At 36.2% G+C, this 13,947-nt stretch overlaps 1 protein-coding gene across 1 annotated transcript in view; it reads left to right on the forward strand.

Annotated features, from left to right (window-relative positions):
- UVRAG (UV radiation resistance associated) overlaps window positions 1-13,947 on the forward strand; it is a 284,911-nt gene that overhangs the window by 20,683 nt on the left and 250,281 nt on the right. Inside the window, exon 2 of the mRNA XM_070425651.1 lies at window positions 7,704-7,821. Within this exon, the coding sequence (XP_070281752.1) occupies window positions 7,704-7,821 (118 nt within the window). The remainder of the gene's footprint in view (window positions 1-7,703; window positions 7,822-13,947) is intronic.

The following is a 13,947-nucleotide window of genomic DNA, read 5'->3' on the forward strand; positions in this document are numbered from 1 at the left end:
TCTCCAGATCATCCTGTGTAATTCTGTGTCTTTCTTCCTTGGCCTTATTTCTAAAGTAACAGTGCTCTAATAAATGCTCACTGAAAAGTACACTACTGGATATTTTTTAACCTAAAATTGGCCTTTTCGTGTGCACAAACTCCAGTACTTTCATAAAATTACATATTCTGAAATTAGGGAATACCATGTTTGTATCCTCACAGTTCCTCGCATAGTCTGAGAAGGAAATACCAGCAAGATAAAACAGAAAAGAAAGGGAACAAGAGAGGATGGATGAGAGAGACACGCAGAGGAAGACACCAGATCTGTCAGGATAAGCAACTGCTTCTTAGAGCACCACTCCCCAGAGGAAACATAGAGGGAAAAAGGCAGGTTTGGGTCTTCCACCAAGATTTCAGTGAATAGGATGGAGAAAACAAACAAACACCAAAGCCAAAACCTATAACAAAAGTAGAAAGTTCAGAACTAAATTTTGGAAAAGCCTGTTTTATAAGTTAGTAGTGCTTAGTAAATGACAATTAAATTCTAGAACTGATTTGAACTTTGGTGAGAGCAGAGTTCATGTCAAAAGAAAAGCTTTAGTTCCAAGGTTGTGTAATATGCTTCAGAGAATGCTGGCAATTAGGGATAAGTTACAAAGTATTTTCTGAGAGATTGGAGTTGGTGGGTTGCTGTTTAAATTTGTAACATTTGCTGTTGGCACCATTTGCTTATAGCGGTAGCACCAGGCACTAGCATTAAAGCGTTTTTGTGTTCTTTCAACACTTTTCACAGTGAGTCTTTCAGGTGGTATAAAAGATTAGAAAAAAATAGATGACTGATAGTGCTATGACATAGAAGGGGCTTTTGTATTTTTTTTTTTTAAAGATTGACCTAATTTATTAAGCTTAAATTCTCAATTCAATAAATAAACATTTTTACCTTCTGTGGAAATGTGGAAAACTAATTTCCTCTCAAGTTTGCTTTTGTTGTCCCTCAGAACAGTATACCAAAGTAGCAGTAATCTGAAAACAGATTCTAGTTCATTGTAAACAACCTGGACTTTAAATCTTCCATGCCATTAGCCCCACCCCAGGCTGAGAAAAAATACCTGATCCGAAATTAGTTGAAAATAGGAAAGGCGGGAGGTGTCTTGAAGTTTGACTACATTTCCAAACCAGATATTACTTTAAAAAATTATCCTATGTAATAAAAGCCGAATATGCTAAGTGTCCGGTAGTCCTTTCAACCAATCAAAGCGTAATATGCTAATGATATGCTAAGGCTGCTCAACCGTTCACTATGACGTGCACTGACCACCAGGGGGCAGACGCTCTGACTGGTAGGTTAGCTTGCTGCTGGGGTCCAACTGATGGGGACTGAGCGAGACAGGCTGGACACTCCCTGAAGCCCTCCTGTGATCCCTTCCCTGCTGGCGAACCTCCTGCGTTCCTCCCCAGCCCTGATTGTGCACCAGTGGGGGCTCTCGGCCTGGCCTGTGCCCTCTTGCAATCCAGGGCCCCTCAAGGGATGTCGGAGAGCTCGAGGAACCCCACTGGTACATGAATTTGTGCACCAGGCCTCTAGTCTCATAATATTTGTGATTATCTACATTAGGGTCAGCAAACAGTCACTGCTTTTTATAACAACTGATGAGGTAAGAAAGGTTTTTACATTGTTAAAGGATTGTAAACAAACATAAACACTAAGAATGTGCAGAGACAGGATGTGCCCTGAAAAGAGGAAGTCTTTACTCTTTGACCTTTTATGAAACAAGTTGGCCAACTCTTGATCTACATCATTCAGGATACAAAGTATATTTCTTTACATGAACATTTAAAATTTCTTGGTTCTCTTGTTTTTGTTATGTATTGGCACTTTAAAAAAAATGGTTATATAGTTAGTTTTCCTTTGTATGTGTGTACCACAATTTAAGAGTGGTTATTTATTTTTTGCTTTTATAGCCAATATCGGAATTAGCATATTTGTGCACATTTTTGTGACTTAGGGAATTGCTTGGTCAAATATTATATGCAATTTAAAGTTTGATAATTATTGCTAAATTGCCCTCCCATCAAATTGGACCTTTTTATATTTCTCCCAACATTGTTTTCCTTACTCATATAGACCTTGACCGAGATAAAATAGTTTGACTCTTTAATCAGATAGGTCTCTTCATTTTCTGTTGCTGAGTAACAAACAAAGAATTTAGTGGCTTAAAACAACATCATTATTTATTTTGCTCACAAATATTCAGGTCAGTTTGGGCTTGGTGGGGACTACTTTTCTGTGCTTTACTTGATGTCATTCATTTCTGAGTGTCAAAGGCTGGGAACTGAAATGGTCCTATGTCTGCTTTAGCTGGGATCTCATCTGGGGCTGAGGAGAACACCACGGAAATCCTTTCCATCTGGCTGCTTGGCAGCCTCGTAGCAGGGTGACTGAATTCCGAGGAAGAGCGTCCTGTAAGAGGACGAGGTGATGATATGACTTAGCCTCAGAAGCCTCCTAGCATCATTTTTACCACTGTCACAGGCCTGCCCAAGTTTAAGGGAGATGGAACATAGACCCCCACTTTGTAATGGAGAAGTGGCAACACCTCTTGTAAAAGAACATGTGGGATGGGAAGTATTGGTGCAGCCATTTGGAAACTGCAGTCTGCCACAAGGTAGAATGTTTGTTTTGGCGTGCATATCTATAATTATGATTATACAGTTGACACTTGAACAACATGGGTTTGAACTGTGTGGGTCCACTTATATGTGGATTTTTTGCAATAAATATATTGGAAAAATTTTTGGAGATTTCCTTACTGCTGTGAAGCAATCATATTGATTATCCTAGGGTACCAGATTGATGCTTCTTCATTACCAATGCATGAATTGTTATACTTCTAAATAAATATGAATTTCTTTTTCACATTACCTTTTCATTTTTGGATGTTTAGTTTTAGTTATATGTTTAACATCTGTAGTGTTTTATATTTATCATATAAGACAATATTGATGTAGGTATTGACACGATTCATCTAGTAAAAAGACATCATAAACTTATGATATTGATAAATACAGTACAGTGTGGCAAATGTATTTTCTCTTTATGATTTTCTTAATAACATTTTCTTTTCTCTAGCTTACTTTATTGTAAGAATACAGTATAAAATATTATTCAAAATATGTGTCAATTGACTGTTTATGTTATCAGTAAGGTCCTTCTAGTCATTAGTAGGCTATTATAGTTAAGTTTTTTGGGAGTCAAAAATTATACATGAAATTTCCACTGTGTGGGGGTGGATAGGTGCCCCCTGTCCAAAGGTTAACTGTACATCTTTTCATACGTTTATTGACCACGTCTATTTCTGTGACTTGTCTTTTTATATCATTTGCCCCTTTTCTATTGAACTATAGATTATTGGTTATATTATTGATTTGTAATAGTTCTTATAGATTAAGCAAATTAGATTCAAATTTTTTTCCCTGGCTGGTGTGGCTCAGTTGGTTGGGTGTTGTTCTGTGCACTTGGAGGTTGCTGGTTCGATTCCCAGTCAAGGGCACATGCCCAGGTTGCTGGCTCGATCCCCAGTGGCAGACGTGCAGGAGGCAGCCAGTTGATATTGCGCTCTCACGTCGATGTTTCGCCCCCTTTCTTTCACTAAAAAAAAAAACTTAATAAGAACTATTAAAAAAAAGTTTAGATTCAAAGTTTGTTTTGAAGATACCTCACTGTGGCCTTCGGAATCATATAGGGTATGTGGTTGTTTAGTTTGGTGATGGTGGGATGTGTAGAGTAATTATATTTGAGAATCATAGTACTTTTGTTTTTTAAAGCAAGGCGTTCAGGGAAGTGTGGTGAATGATAGCCATCTTCCCCTCTTCTGTTGGCTATCAGCCTGTCTGAATCACTCTCTATGAATATGAGGAAGAAGAATATCACAGACACCTCAGTTCTCTTTGGTCATTATTATATTTCAGAAGCCAGACCATTTTAGCTGCCAGAAAGTAACAGGTAAACTGGGAGAATATAGAACCCCACTGACATATGTAGCTACTGAAAATTGCTTTGGATTTCTTTTAATTCTGGGTGTGATTTTATTGTGTTTTTTTTAAGCCTTGGTCTCATCCACATTGAGGTTCAAAATTGTATCAACAAAAATGGATTGACCCACTAGGAATGATCATTTTCTAAAATATGGGGATGTTTAACAAAAGGAAACATTTCTTTGTACCTTGCCACTAAGTTAGAAGTTGTTACTCTTCATCTGCTAACCTCTGATGGGATAAATTCTTAATAAACAATTACAATATAAGTCTTCTCCCTAGTTCTAATCTTTGACAGTTTTATAGACTTTGGGCTGGTGTTTATGATCATAGTTCTCATTTTAGGTATGGTTTGATCCAAAGACTGAAATTCTGTTGGCAGGAGGTGAATCCCACATCTCTTGATTCTGCTCTCTTCCTGTTGGTTTCATTCTCGGGTTACACAGTGAAGGAAAGATGGTGGCCAGCATCTCTACCCTATGCCCTTTCAGTTTCAGGGCCAGTAGAAACAAAAGAACTCTCAATTTAGGACAATTTCTTGGTCTTTCATGGACACTTCATGAATCATGTATTATGGTCAGGGATGTGGACTCTGCTGATTGGCTGATTTGAGTCACGTGAACATCCTTGGAGTTGGAAGTAGAGTTAATTGTACAGGAAATATATATTGATAATAGGGGAGGATGGTTCGACAAAAAAAGAAAATCTGAGTTTGTTTTTAACAATATTGTTGCTGGGCAGGACAAAACAAAAAATATATAAAAACAAAACAAAATGTAAAACCTACTGTTAGATTTTAAAGCAGTTCTCTAATAACATTAATAGTATTAATAAGAAAAACAACCATTTTAGGTTCTGTAGAGGCACCAGTTTACAATCACACTAATGAGTAATTCATTTTTTTAAAAAAAAACAAAAGCAAATGTTTCAGATCTACAGTGCATGCCACTTAAGTCTTGTTTTAGAAATTATTCTGGGAAGATTTGTTAAAAAATTAAGGAATTTCGAGTCATACTATCCTTTGCCCACTGCCAGCATTTTAGGTAGCAGAGTTGTGCTTTAATTACATCCTCCAGGCCTCCAAATCAAAGGTGAATAAGAGGTTTTAATTTTAGATGCTAGTGAATGTTTTTTTTTAATTTTCAAGAAAAACAATTTCAAATATAATAATGTTACATCAATAAACATTAATATTTCAAGAAAAATGATTTAGTGAATGTTTTTAACCTCTATATAGGATATCTTATAGGAAGTGTTTAAAATATGTTAAGTGTTTAAGGTTATGTTAATTCCAACTTAAAAATTAAATTCTATTCAGCTTTAGATTTGGAGATGAGTGTTACTAGTGCATAACTTCGCTGCCTAAAGCTATTGCTGTAGAATGAAATGCCAAGAGTATTTTATAACGGAAAGCATGGAGCATTTGAGAAAGTTTAGATTGTTGGTAAATAAAGCTGCATGGAATATTATTTTGAAGAGTAATTCCAAAGACTGTAATTTAATTACAAAGATCCCTTCAGCAATATCTGTGCATTCATTATAGTTCAGTCTCTGTCCAAGCCCTGCATCCTGCTTTGTTAAGGCAGTCAGTCCCGTTGTCCTTGTATTTGTCAGAAAATTACTCTCTTGAGTTGAAGGATAGGTCAATGCTCTGCCCTCTGTAGCAATAAAGTATAAAGACCAGATTATATCTATTAGGTATATATAGATATATATGTATATATGTGTGTGTGTGTGTGTATGTATGGAGAGATACATATAACCTCTTTGCTTTCTTCCTGCTTTCCTTCTTTTGAGATACCCCTCTCATTATTTATCATTTACTGTTTTATTTCTTTGTTTATATTTTGTTACTTAGAAATGTTGAGATTAAAAGATGAATAATGATAGTGAGTAATCCTAACCTCATAGGATTGTTATGAGGATTAAATAGGTCACATGTATGAAGTGTTTTGGACAGTACATGGCACATGGTAAGCATTTAATAAGTGCTAACAGTATAGTGATGGTAATGGTCTCTGCCATTAAGTCTTTTCTTCCTAGGTTAATAGGGAAAATGACTGTAAACAACTCCCTGAAGTACAAGGCTGAATGAAAATAAGTGTATAGAAGAGATAGAAGCAAAGTTCTTTTTATCCTAAGAAAGGAGCAATTAATTTCAGCTAGAGCTAAGGAAGAAGGAATCTTGTCTCCTTAACTTTGAAGTGGAAATGGGATCTCTTTAAAGAGAATGGTATTCTAGATCATTTCTAGCAAAAGCATGGAGCTAGGAACATGCATGGGACCGTAAGCTGTCATGTGTGACTGAGGTCTAGTTTGAAGTCAGGATAGGATGTGGAGATGTCGGATTGCACAGGCTTTGAAGACAGTAATGGGAAGTTTGTTATTTGGTGCTAGAAGCTTTGGGTAATATTCTCAAGCCTTTCAATAGAGTACAGGATTGCAGTCTTACAGCAAAATAAACGTGATTGTGTGTAGGCAATAATTAGTGGGCCTGTCAATTTAAGATCTTGACTAAGAGGGCTAATGGAAATATATAGTAGGAGGAAATCGTTGCTGTAATCCAGGGTGTGAAATGGAAACTGCAGATTGTGGGAAAATGAGTCTTTTAGAATAAGCCCTGGGAACTTTCTGTAAATACATTTGGGACTTTTCATAGGGGGTTAAACAAATTTATTAGACAATAACCTTCTCTCTTAAAGAATCTTAATCTCTGGATTGGGAGAAAGGATTGCATGTAAAGAAAGCACTGTACTTTTCTGGTTGACTGCGCATGTAACTAAAGATGGACTTACCTCAGTAGAATAGGCTGTCTTTTAGCCTGAAGGGAGAGCTTTAAGCATATTTTGAAACTGAGCACTTTGTTTCTATTTTTAAGTCTCCAAAAATAATCATTTGACACAGGGAACCAGCTTTTGGGAAGGAATCTCAGGTTTCAGCATTGCCAGCATTTTTTCATTGTGATTTGAGATGATTTGGCTATCGCTGAAGTTATCTTGTATTTTTGTTGATTTGTACTGTTGGTTAAGGAGCTCTTGCCTTTCTAACACACTTGTAACTCCAGATAATTCATGCACCCTCATTTGAGAAATTGTTGGGAAGGAGGCCTGATTAGGAAACAGAGCTTGGGTGGCTGCTGGTTGTGAGAATCTAAGCTCAGGATAGTTGAATTATCGGCTGGATGGAGTGACCACGAGTGATTGCGCTTATTTTTTGGTTTTGGCCTCTTTTCTTGGTTGTACAGATAGATGGTCTGAACTAGCAATAGGGTTGTACGTCTGTAATAGCTGCTGATTTTCTGTTGGTTTGAGATGGACTTTGCATCTCTACCAGCACATCCTTCTGAAAGGGGAAAAAAGCAAATTCCTACTTAGTTTATGTTCCAGGAAATACTAAGGCTATTCTGCAGGTAAATAGCACCTATGTAACATTTATGCTTTTCAAAAACATTTCATATTGTCATTTCACGCTCACAACATGAAAGTGACATTTTTTTAACCTTGTAAATGAATAGGGAGGGGATGCTGAGACATAAATAAGAAACTCCATTAAGGTTGCTGTCTCAACAAATAGATGACTGGGACAACTTACTGTCTTTCATTTTTGAATTGTAACTTTCAGAAAATTTTATAAGAGGAAAAAGCTGAGCACCTCTCTCTCTCTCTTTTTATTTTGGCTACTTTTTAGCGTCGTCTTAGACACCTTCGGAACATTGCTGCCCGGAACATTGTTAATAGAAATGGCCATCAACTCCTTGATACCTACTTCACACTTCACTTGTGTAATTCTGAAAAGATATATAAAGGTAAGGGAATCTGTGGACTCACTCCCCACAGGTCATTACGTCTCATTTTTATTCTTTTGTAACACAAGTGCCTCTTGCTGTTATTGCTTACTGGAAAGCTAAATTGTCATGCTGTGAAAATATTTCCCTGAGCAGTTATATATATTAAAGAAACATGATGTTTAAGTTGTTCTTTCAGATAACTAAGCCTTACATTGATTGATAAGTTTATCATTCCTTTATGAATGTTATTAATATCTTTATTCCAGTAGCTGCCACTTAAAATATATGAGGCCAGTATCCAGTACTAATTTGCTTTTTTAAAAAATGTAATTGCTTTCTTTAATACTATGGTAAAATTGGGTCCTAGTTAATATTTTCTCATATCTGTAATTCCTTGTGAATATGGAGTCATTTTTTATAAGAATTGTCATGGTTTTTATGAATTAAGTTTTATGTATTGAAATGTTGATTCTTCCATAAGTGACAGTTCTAAGAGTAGAGCAGATATTTTATTCAAAATCACAAGCGTATTTTGAATACATATTGCGTGAAAAGCACTTTGATATAATCGGTGACCTTATGCCAGGTGGTGTAAGAAGAGAAGCAAGTATAATGACGGGGGTATTGGATTAGGATTGAAAATATCGATACTAGTTCTAGCTCAGCTGTTCTCTAGCTGTATGACTTTGGCAAAAGACTATGGCTTTTTGAACCTAAATTTTCCCATTTGTAAAACGGGAATAAGGAGGTTCTGTGAAGCCGGCAAGACAGATTTTTATGAGGATCAGCTGAGAAGGTGATGACACTTGGTATGATGTGATTAAAGGTCTTACATTAACAAAAGGTGGCATTATTTTATTGAAAGTTACTAAGGGTTTATTTTTTAACTTTTTTCCTGTGGCAAAGATGAAATATTCAAATGACATTTATCTTTTGGTTTTAATTACTTTTCCAAACCATTATTAAAGCAGTAGTTGTTTAACAACTTAAAAAATTTTAATACCAGCATATGCTCATTAAAACATTCAATCAGGGATTACATAGAGTAGAACCCTCCGACCCCTATTTTAAATAGCATGAAAATAATTTTTAAGGATGAAAAAGGACTCTGAAATCTGCCATTTTCACATAATTTTATTTCATTCTTATTTTTTATTCTGACCATTGCATGCATATACATATTTTTATCCTCACCTGAGGTTAGATTTGTTCTTTATTGACGAGAGAGAGAGAGAGAGAGAAAGAAAGAGAGAAAGAGAGAAAGGGAGAAGGAAGGAAGGAAGGAAGGAAGGAAGGAAGGAAGGAAGGAAGGAAAGAAGGAAAGAAGGAAAGAAGGAAAGAAGGAAAGAAGGAAAGAAGGAAAGAAAGAAAGAAAAGAAAGAAAAGAAAAAAAAAAAAAAAAAAAGATGGATCATTTGCCTCCCCTATGTGCCCAAGGAGGATGGAATTCACAACCTGGGTATGTGCCCTGACTGGGAATTGAACTCGTGACATTTCAGTGTATAGGACGGCACTCTAACAAACTGAGCCACACTGGCCCGGGCACCATTGCATATTTTAAAAACAATTGTAGTAATTTGAATGATTAATGCTAGCTACTGTAACAGATGCCACACCTCTCAGTGGCTTAACATAATACATTTCTTAAACTAAGTTCAGTGCAGATGTTCTTTATCAGGTAGTGTCCCGGCAGATGGCCGATAAGTGGTGCCTCAGGTACCCAGGCTCCTTCTATTTGGAATGCTGCTGCCACCAACACATGACCTCTGGCATGGCAAGAGAGGGATTATTTGAGGGAAATTTTCTTAATGGAAATGGCCCAGCTTAATTCCATTACATTCTATTGGCCATACATTTGAGTCGTTCTTTTTAGGTGAAAAGGGCCTGGGAAATGTCTTCCTTTGTGTCCAGAGGAAAATAAACAGTTTGCTTGCTATTTGTCCTAAAGGTATAAGCAGTTTTGCAGATCTTAAAACATTTGATCTCCTGCTCACTAATTGGTTTTATCGTTGGCAATATATGACAATGCCAGAGTAGTTTAAATGTTTGATAGATTTCTATACAATTAGTTCTTGGTTATCTTCATAGAACTTCTGTATCCTTGCTTCAGTGTTACCTCTGATAATAGTAATTAACATAGTATTTAGTGCATTTTAGGTATGTGGTAAATGATAGCAATTGTTATTAGAATTGTAATGTTAATAATCATAATAGTAGTTTCTAAAAAGAGAATAGTCACAGGACTGGTTGATGACCATGATGTAAAAACTTGTCTAAGAGATATAAAGAAAGTGATCTTTTTTGTTCTTGTTTTTGATCTTCTAGCTCAGATTACATTTTGAGCTTAGAAGTGATCATAGACTGTTTCTCTATTTCAATAAAATGATCACTAATACAATTAGGGAATAGCTGGTGACAGACCACAGGGAAGTCCAGTGTTGGTGGTGGTTTTGAGTCTGTCACTAAATGGCATTTAGTTAACTTATACCTAAAATGAGAGGATTGATGATTTCTGGGACTTTCTTCTGCTCCAAAATGTCATGGATGAATGAAGTCTATTCATGGTGGTTTTGTTGGGCCCATAACTTACCTATAACAGGAGGAGCCAGGAAGCTCTTTCCTTACGAAACCTAGTTATACCACCTTGCCTTATTGGACCTGTGATGACAAATTCAGGTCCAGTTATTCATTTCATGAATATTATGTGGCCCTTTGTGTAGGACAGTGATGGCGAACCTTTTGAGCTCGGCGTGTCAGCATTTTGAAAAACCCTAACTTAACTCTGGTGCCGTGTTACATATAGAAATTTTTTGCTATTTGCAACCATAGTAAAACAAAGATTTATATTTTTGATATTTATTTTATATATTTAAATGCCATTTAACAAAAAAAAAATCAACCAAAAAAATGAGTTCGTGTGTCATAGGTTCACCATCACTGGTGTAGGATGACCATGATAGAAAGCCAGTTGGCTCTTCACACAAAACCATCTGTACCACTTGTTTAGTGGCATCATTAATTTTAAAAGAAAGTGTTTTTATTGGAAGAATATTTGAAATGCTGATTTCTTTTCTTTTTTTTTTTTAATATATTTTATTGATTTTTCACAGAGAGGAAGGGAGAGAGATAGAGAGTTAGAAACATCGATGAGAGAGAAACATCGACCAGCTGCCTCCTGCATATCTCCCACTGGAGATGTGCCCGCAACCCAGGTACATGCCCTTGACCGGAATCGAACCTGGGACCTTTCAGTCCGTAGGCCGACGCTCCATCTACTGAGCCAAACCGGTTTCGGCTGAAATGCTGATTTCTAAGTTATTCTTTTATTTCAGCTGAATTCACAGCAGATCCTAAGAAGTTATATATGAGATTAAAAAAAAATTGACATCTGTTAGTCTCTTAGGAGACTGTCTGCCTTTTAGGTAGTTCAAATCAAACACTAGTTATCACATTTCCAGAGTATAAAGCCTTGTGTTATGTATGAGGAGCTAGGTTTTAATCCTGGTTTCCTCTTAAATTTGGAATACTTATAAAATCAAGGTTGTTCTTAAGCCATAATTATTTTCTCACCGTGAAATGTGAGTGCGTGTCCTCTCCTGGAACATCAACCAGCTATTTTGAATACGTCAGAAGACAAACTCTATATAATCCATTTTGGTGATCTCATCCAAGTCTTATAGTTTTAAATATCATTTATTGCTAACAACTTGCAAACTTATATTCTTAGCTTGGACCTCCCCTCTGAACCCATACTCTTGTAGTCAGTCGCCTACTCTACATCTCTTTTTGGAGTCTAGTAGGTAACTTAAACCGATTTTCTGATATTCTAGCTCTGAACCACCTCCTGTATTCTTCCTTCTTTCAGAAAATGGCAACTCCATCCTTTCATTTCCTTGGCCAAAAACCTTGAAATCTTCCTGAATTGTCCTTTTTTATATCCCACATCCAATCTTTCAGCAAATACTTTTGGCTCTTAGCTATCAAAATATATCCATAAGCCAATCACTGCTTATACCTCCAAACCACTGTCATCTCTTGCCTGAATTATTGAAGTAGACCTTGAGCAAGTTTGCCTACTCATGTACCCTCTTCATTATGTTCTCACCCAGATCTCATTAAAATGAAAGTGAGATCATGTTATTCCTCTCCTTAAAGCCCTTCAGTGCCTTCTCATCTTACTCAGTAAAAGCTAAAATCCTTATTAAGTTTTCCAAAAGGCCTTTCATGATCTGATCCTCTGTTACCTCTTGGAACTCATCTCCTTCTACTCTTCTCTGTTCCAGCCACACAGACCTTGCTGCTCCTTGAATATATCAAGTTTATCCAATTTAAAAGCTTCTGTACTTACTCTGTCTTTGTCCTGGGCACACTTTCCTCCTACATCTATATGACGAGCTCCTCCACCTCCTTTAAGGTCTTTATACCAAATGTTTTCTCAGAGAAACTCTCCTGATCACTGACTAAACCCTTTTAAAAATTGTGACTATTCTCTTCCTGTCTTTTGTGCTTTATTTTTCTCCACAATACTTAAAATCATTTGACATACTACTTGTTTAATTATTTGGTTAATGTATGTCTCTCTCCACTAGAATGTAAGCTTTATGAGGGCAGAAATTTGTAGGTCAGTAATTTTTAGGTAACTTTTGTTCACTGCAATGTCTCCAATACTTGGAATGATGCTTGGCACATACTGAGCTCTTAAATATATTTTTTTCCATTAATTTTTTGAATAGGTAACGCAGTCCATGGTTTAGAATATATACAAAGTGCAGTTCATATATAGAAAGTGTATATGTAAACATACATACATACATACACACATATATGTTTGTGTGTGTATATAGGTTTGTATTAGTCTTCCTTTCACCTGTCCAAGCTCCCTAGTTTTCCACCCTACCCTGACAACCAGTTATTCTTTCTTGTTTATCTTTCCTGAGGTTCTTTATACAAATATAAGTAAAATTAGTACCAAGCTATATATATTTCTGTGCTTGAAATTTTAACTTAATATACCCTAAATATTTTTCCATATTTAAAATGTTTTTTCATGCCCTAAATTTTTCCCCATATTGGTTCATAGAGAGCTTTCCTTATTTTGCATTGAATAAATTATTTAACTGGCTCCTATTAGTAGGCATTTATAGGTGGTTCCAGTCTTTCGCTGTACACATAGTACTGTATTCAATAACTTTACAAGCACATTATTTTGTACATTCCAAGAAGTAAAATTACAAAGGGAGGGTGTACTCGGCAGTTCTGGTAGCTATTAGAAAAGTGCCCTTGTCTACTTCCACTTGCTCTGTCCTTTTTCCCAGAGCCTCACCAACAGCCTCTACAATCAAACTTCTGAATTTTTGCCAATCGGATAAAATAGTTTTATAGTATAGTTTAAGTTTGTATTTTTCTATTCTGAGTGAGGTTGAGGCACTAAAAAAGCATTTGTTGAGTGAGTGGAATGCTACATAACAGCCAAAACATGCCATTGGAAGCGTGTTTAAAGAACACGCCTTGGCATGGATAGAGGAATGTTTGTATCTGATGGTCCTTTTCATGTAGAAATAAGTCTCAGATAATAATCATTTTGCTCAGATTGAATTAATAAAAATTAATAGAATTGTATTAATAAAAATATAATTTATAATTCACGATTTCTTTTGAGACTCACAACAACCCTGTTATTTTTCTGGTGTCATTCTCCTTTGTAAAGTAAAGGAACTATGGCCCAAAAAGGTCGACTTGTCCAGGGTCAAGCTTATACATGGTAGTTTGGGGACTGGAACTGGTTTTCGACTAAATTTTTAAAAAATTCATTCTCTTTTTTCACCATGCTGCTGATTTTATTGTAATAGAATGTTTTAGATGTAACAGAATGATAGACACTGTAGACCCATGTTTAGCATGTTAGAAATTCCTTCAGACTCAGTGATTTCTTTCCAAATTGTGTGGCTCCTTTGTTGGCCTCTCTACATTTAAATTAGAAAGTCTGTTTTGAGGGTCTCATGGAGAAGAAAAATTGTTTAGTTTCATCTATAATAATAAAAGCGTAATATGCTAATTAGGCCGGACAGCTGAACGACCTTCCAGATGTCCTTCTGGATGAAGCCGCTGTGGTGGGGACCAAGGCAGAGGCGGTTAGGAGCGATC

This window comes from Myotis yumanensis, unplaced genomic scaffold, assembly GCF_028538775.1.
Source record: "Myotis yumanensis isolate MYYU_CA2020_CCGP unplaced genomic scaffold, mMyoYum1.0.hap1 SCAF_10, whole genome shotgun sequence".
Lineage (NCBI taxonomy): Eukaryota > Metazoa > Chordata > Mammalia > Chiroptera > Vespertilionidae > Myotis > Myotis yumanensis.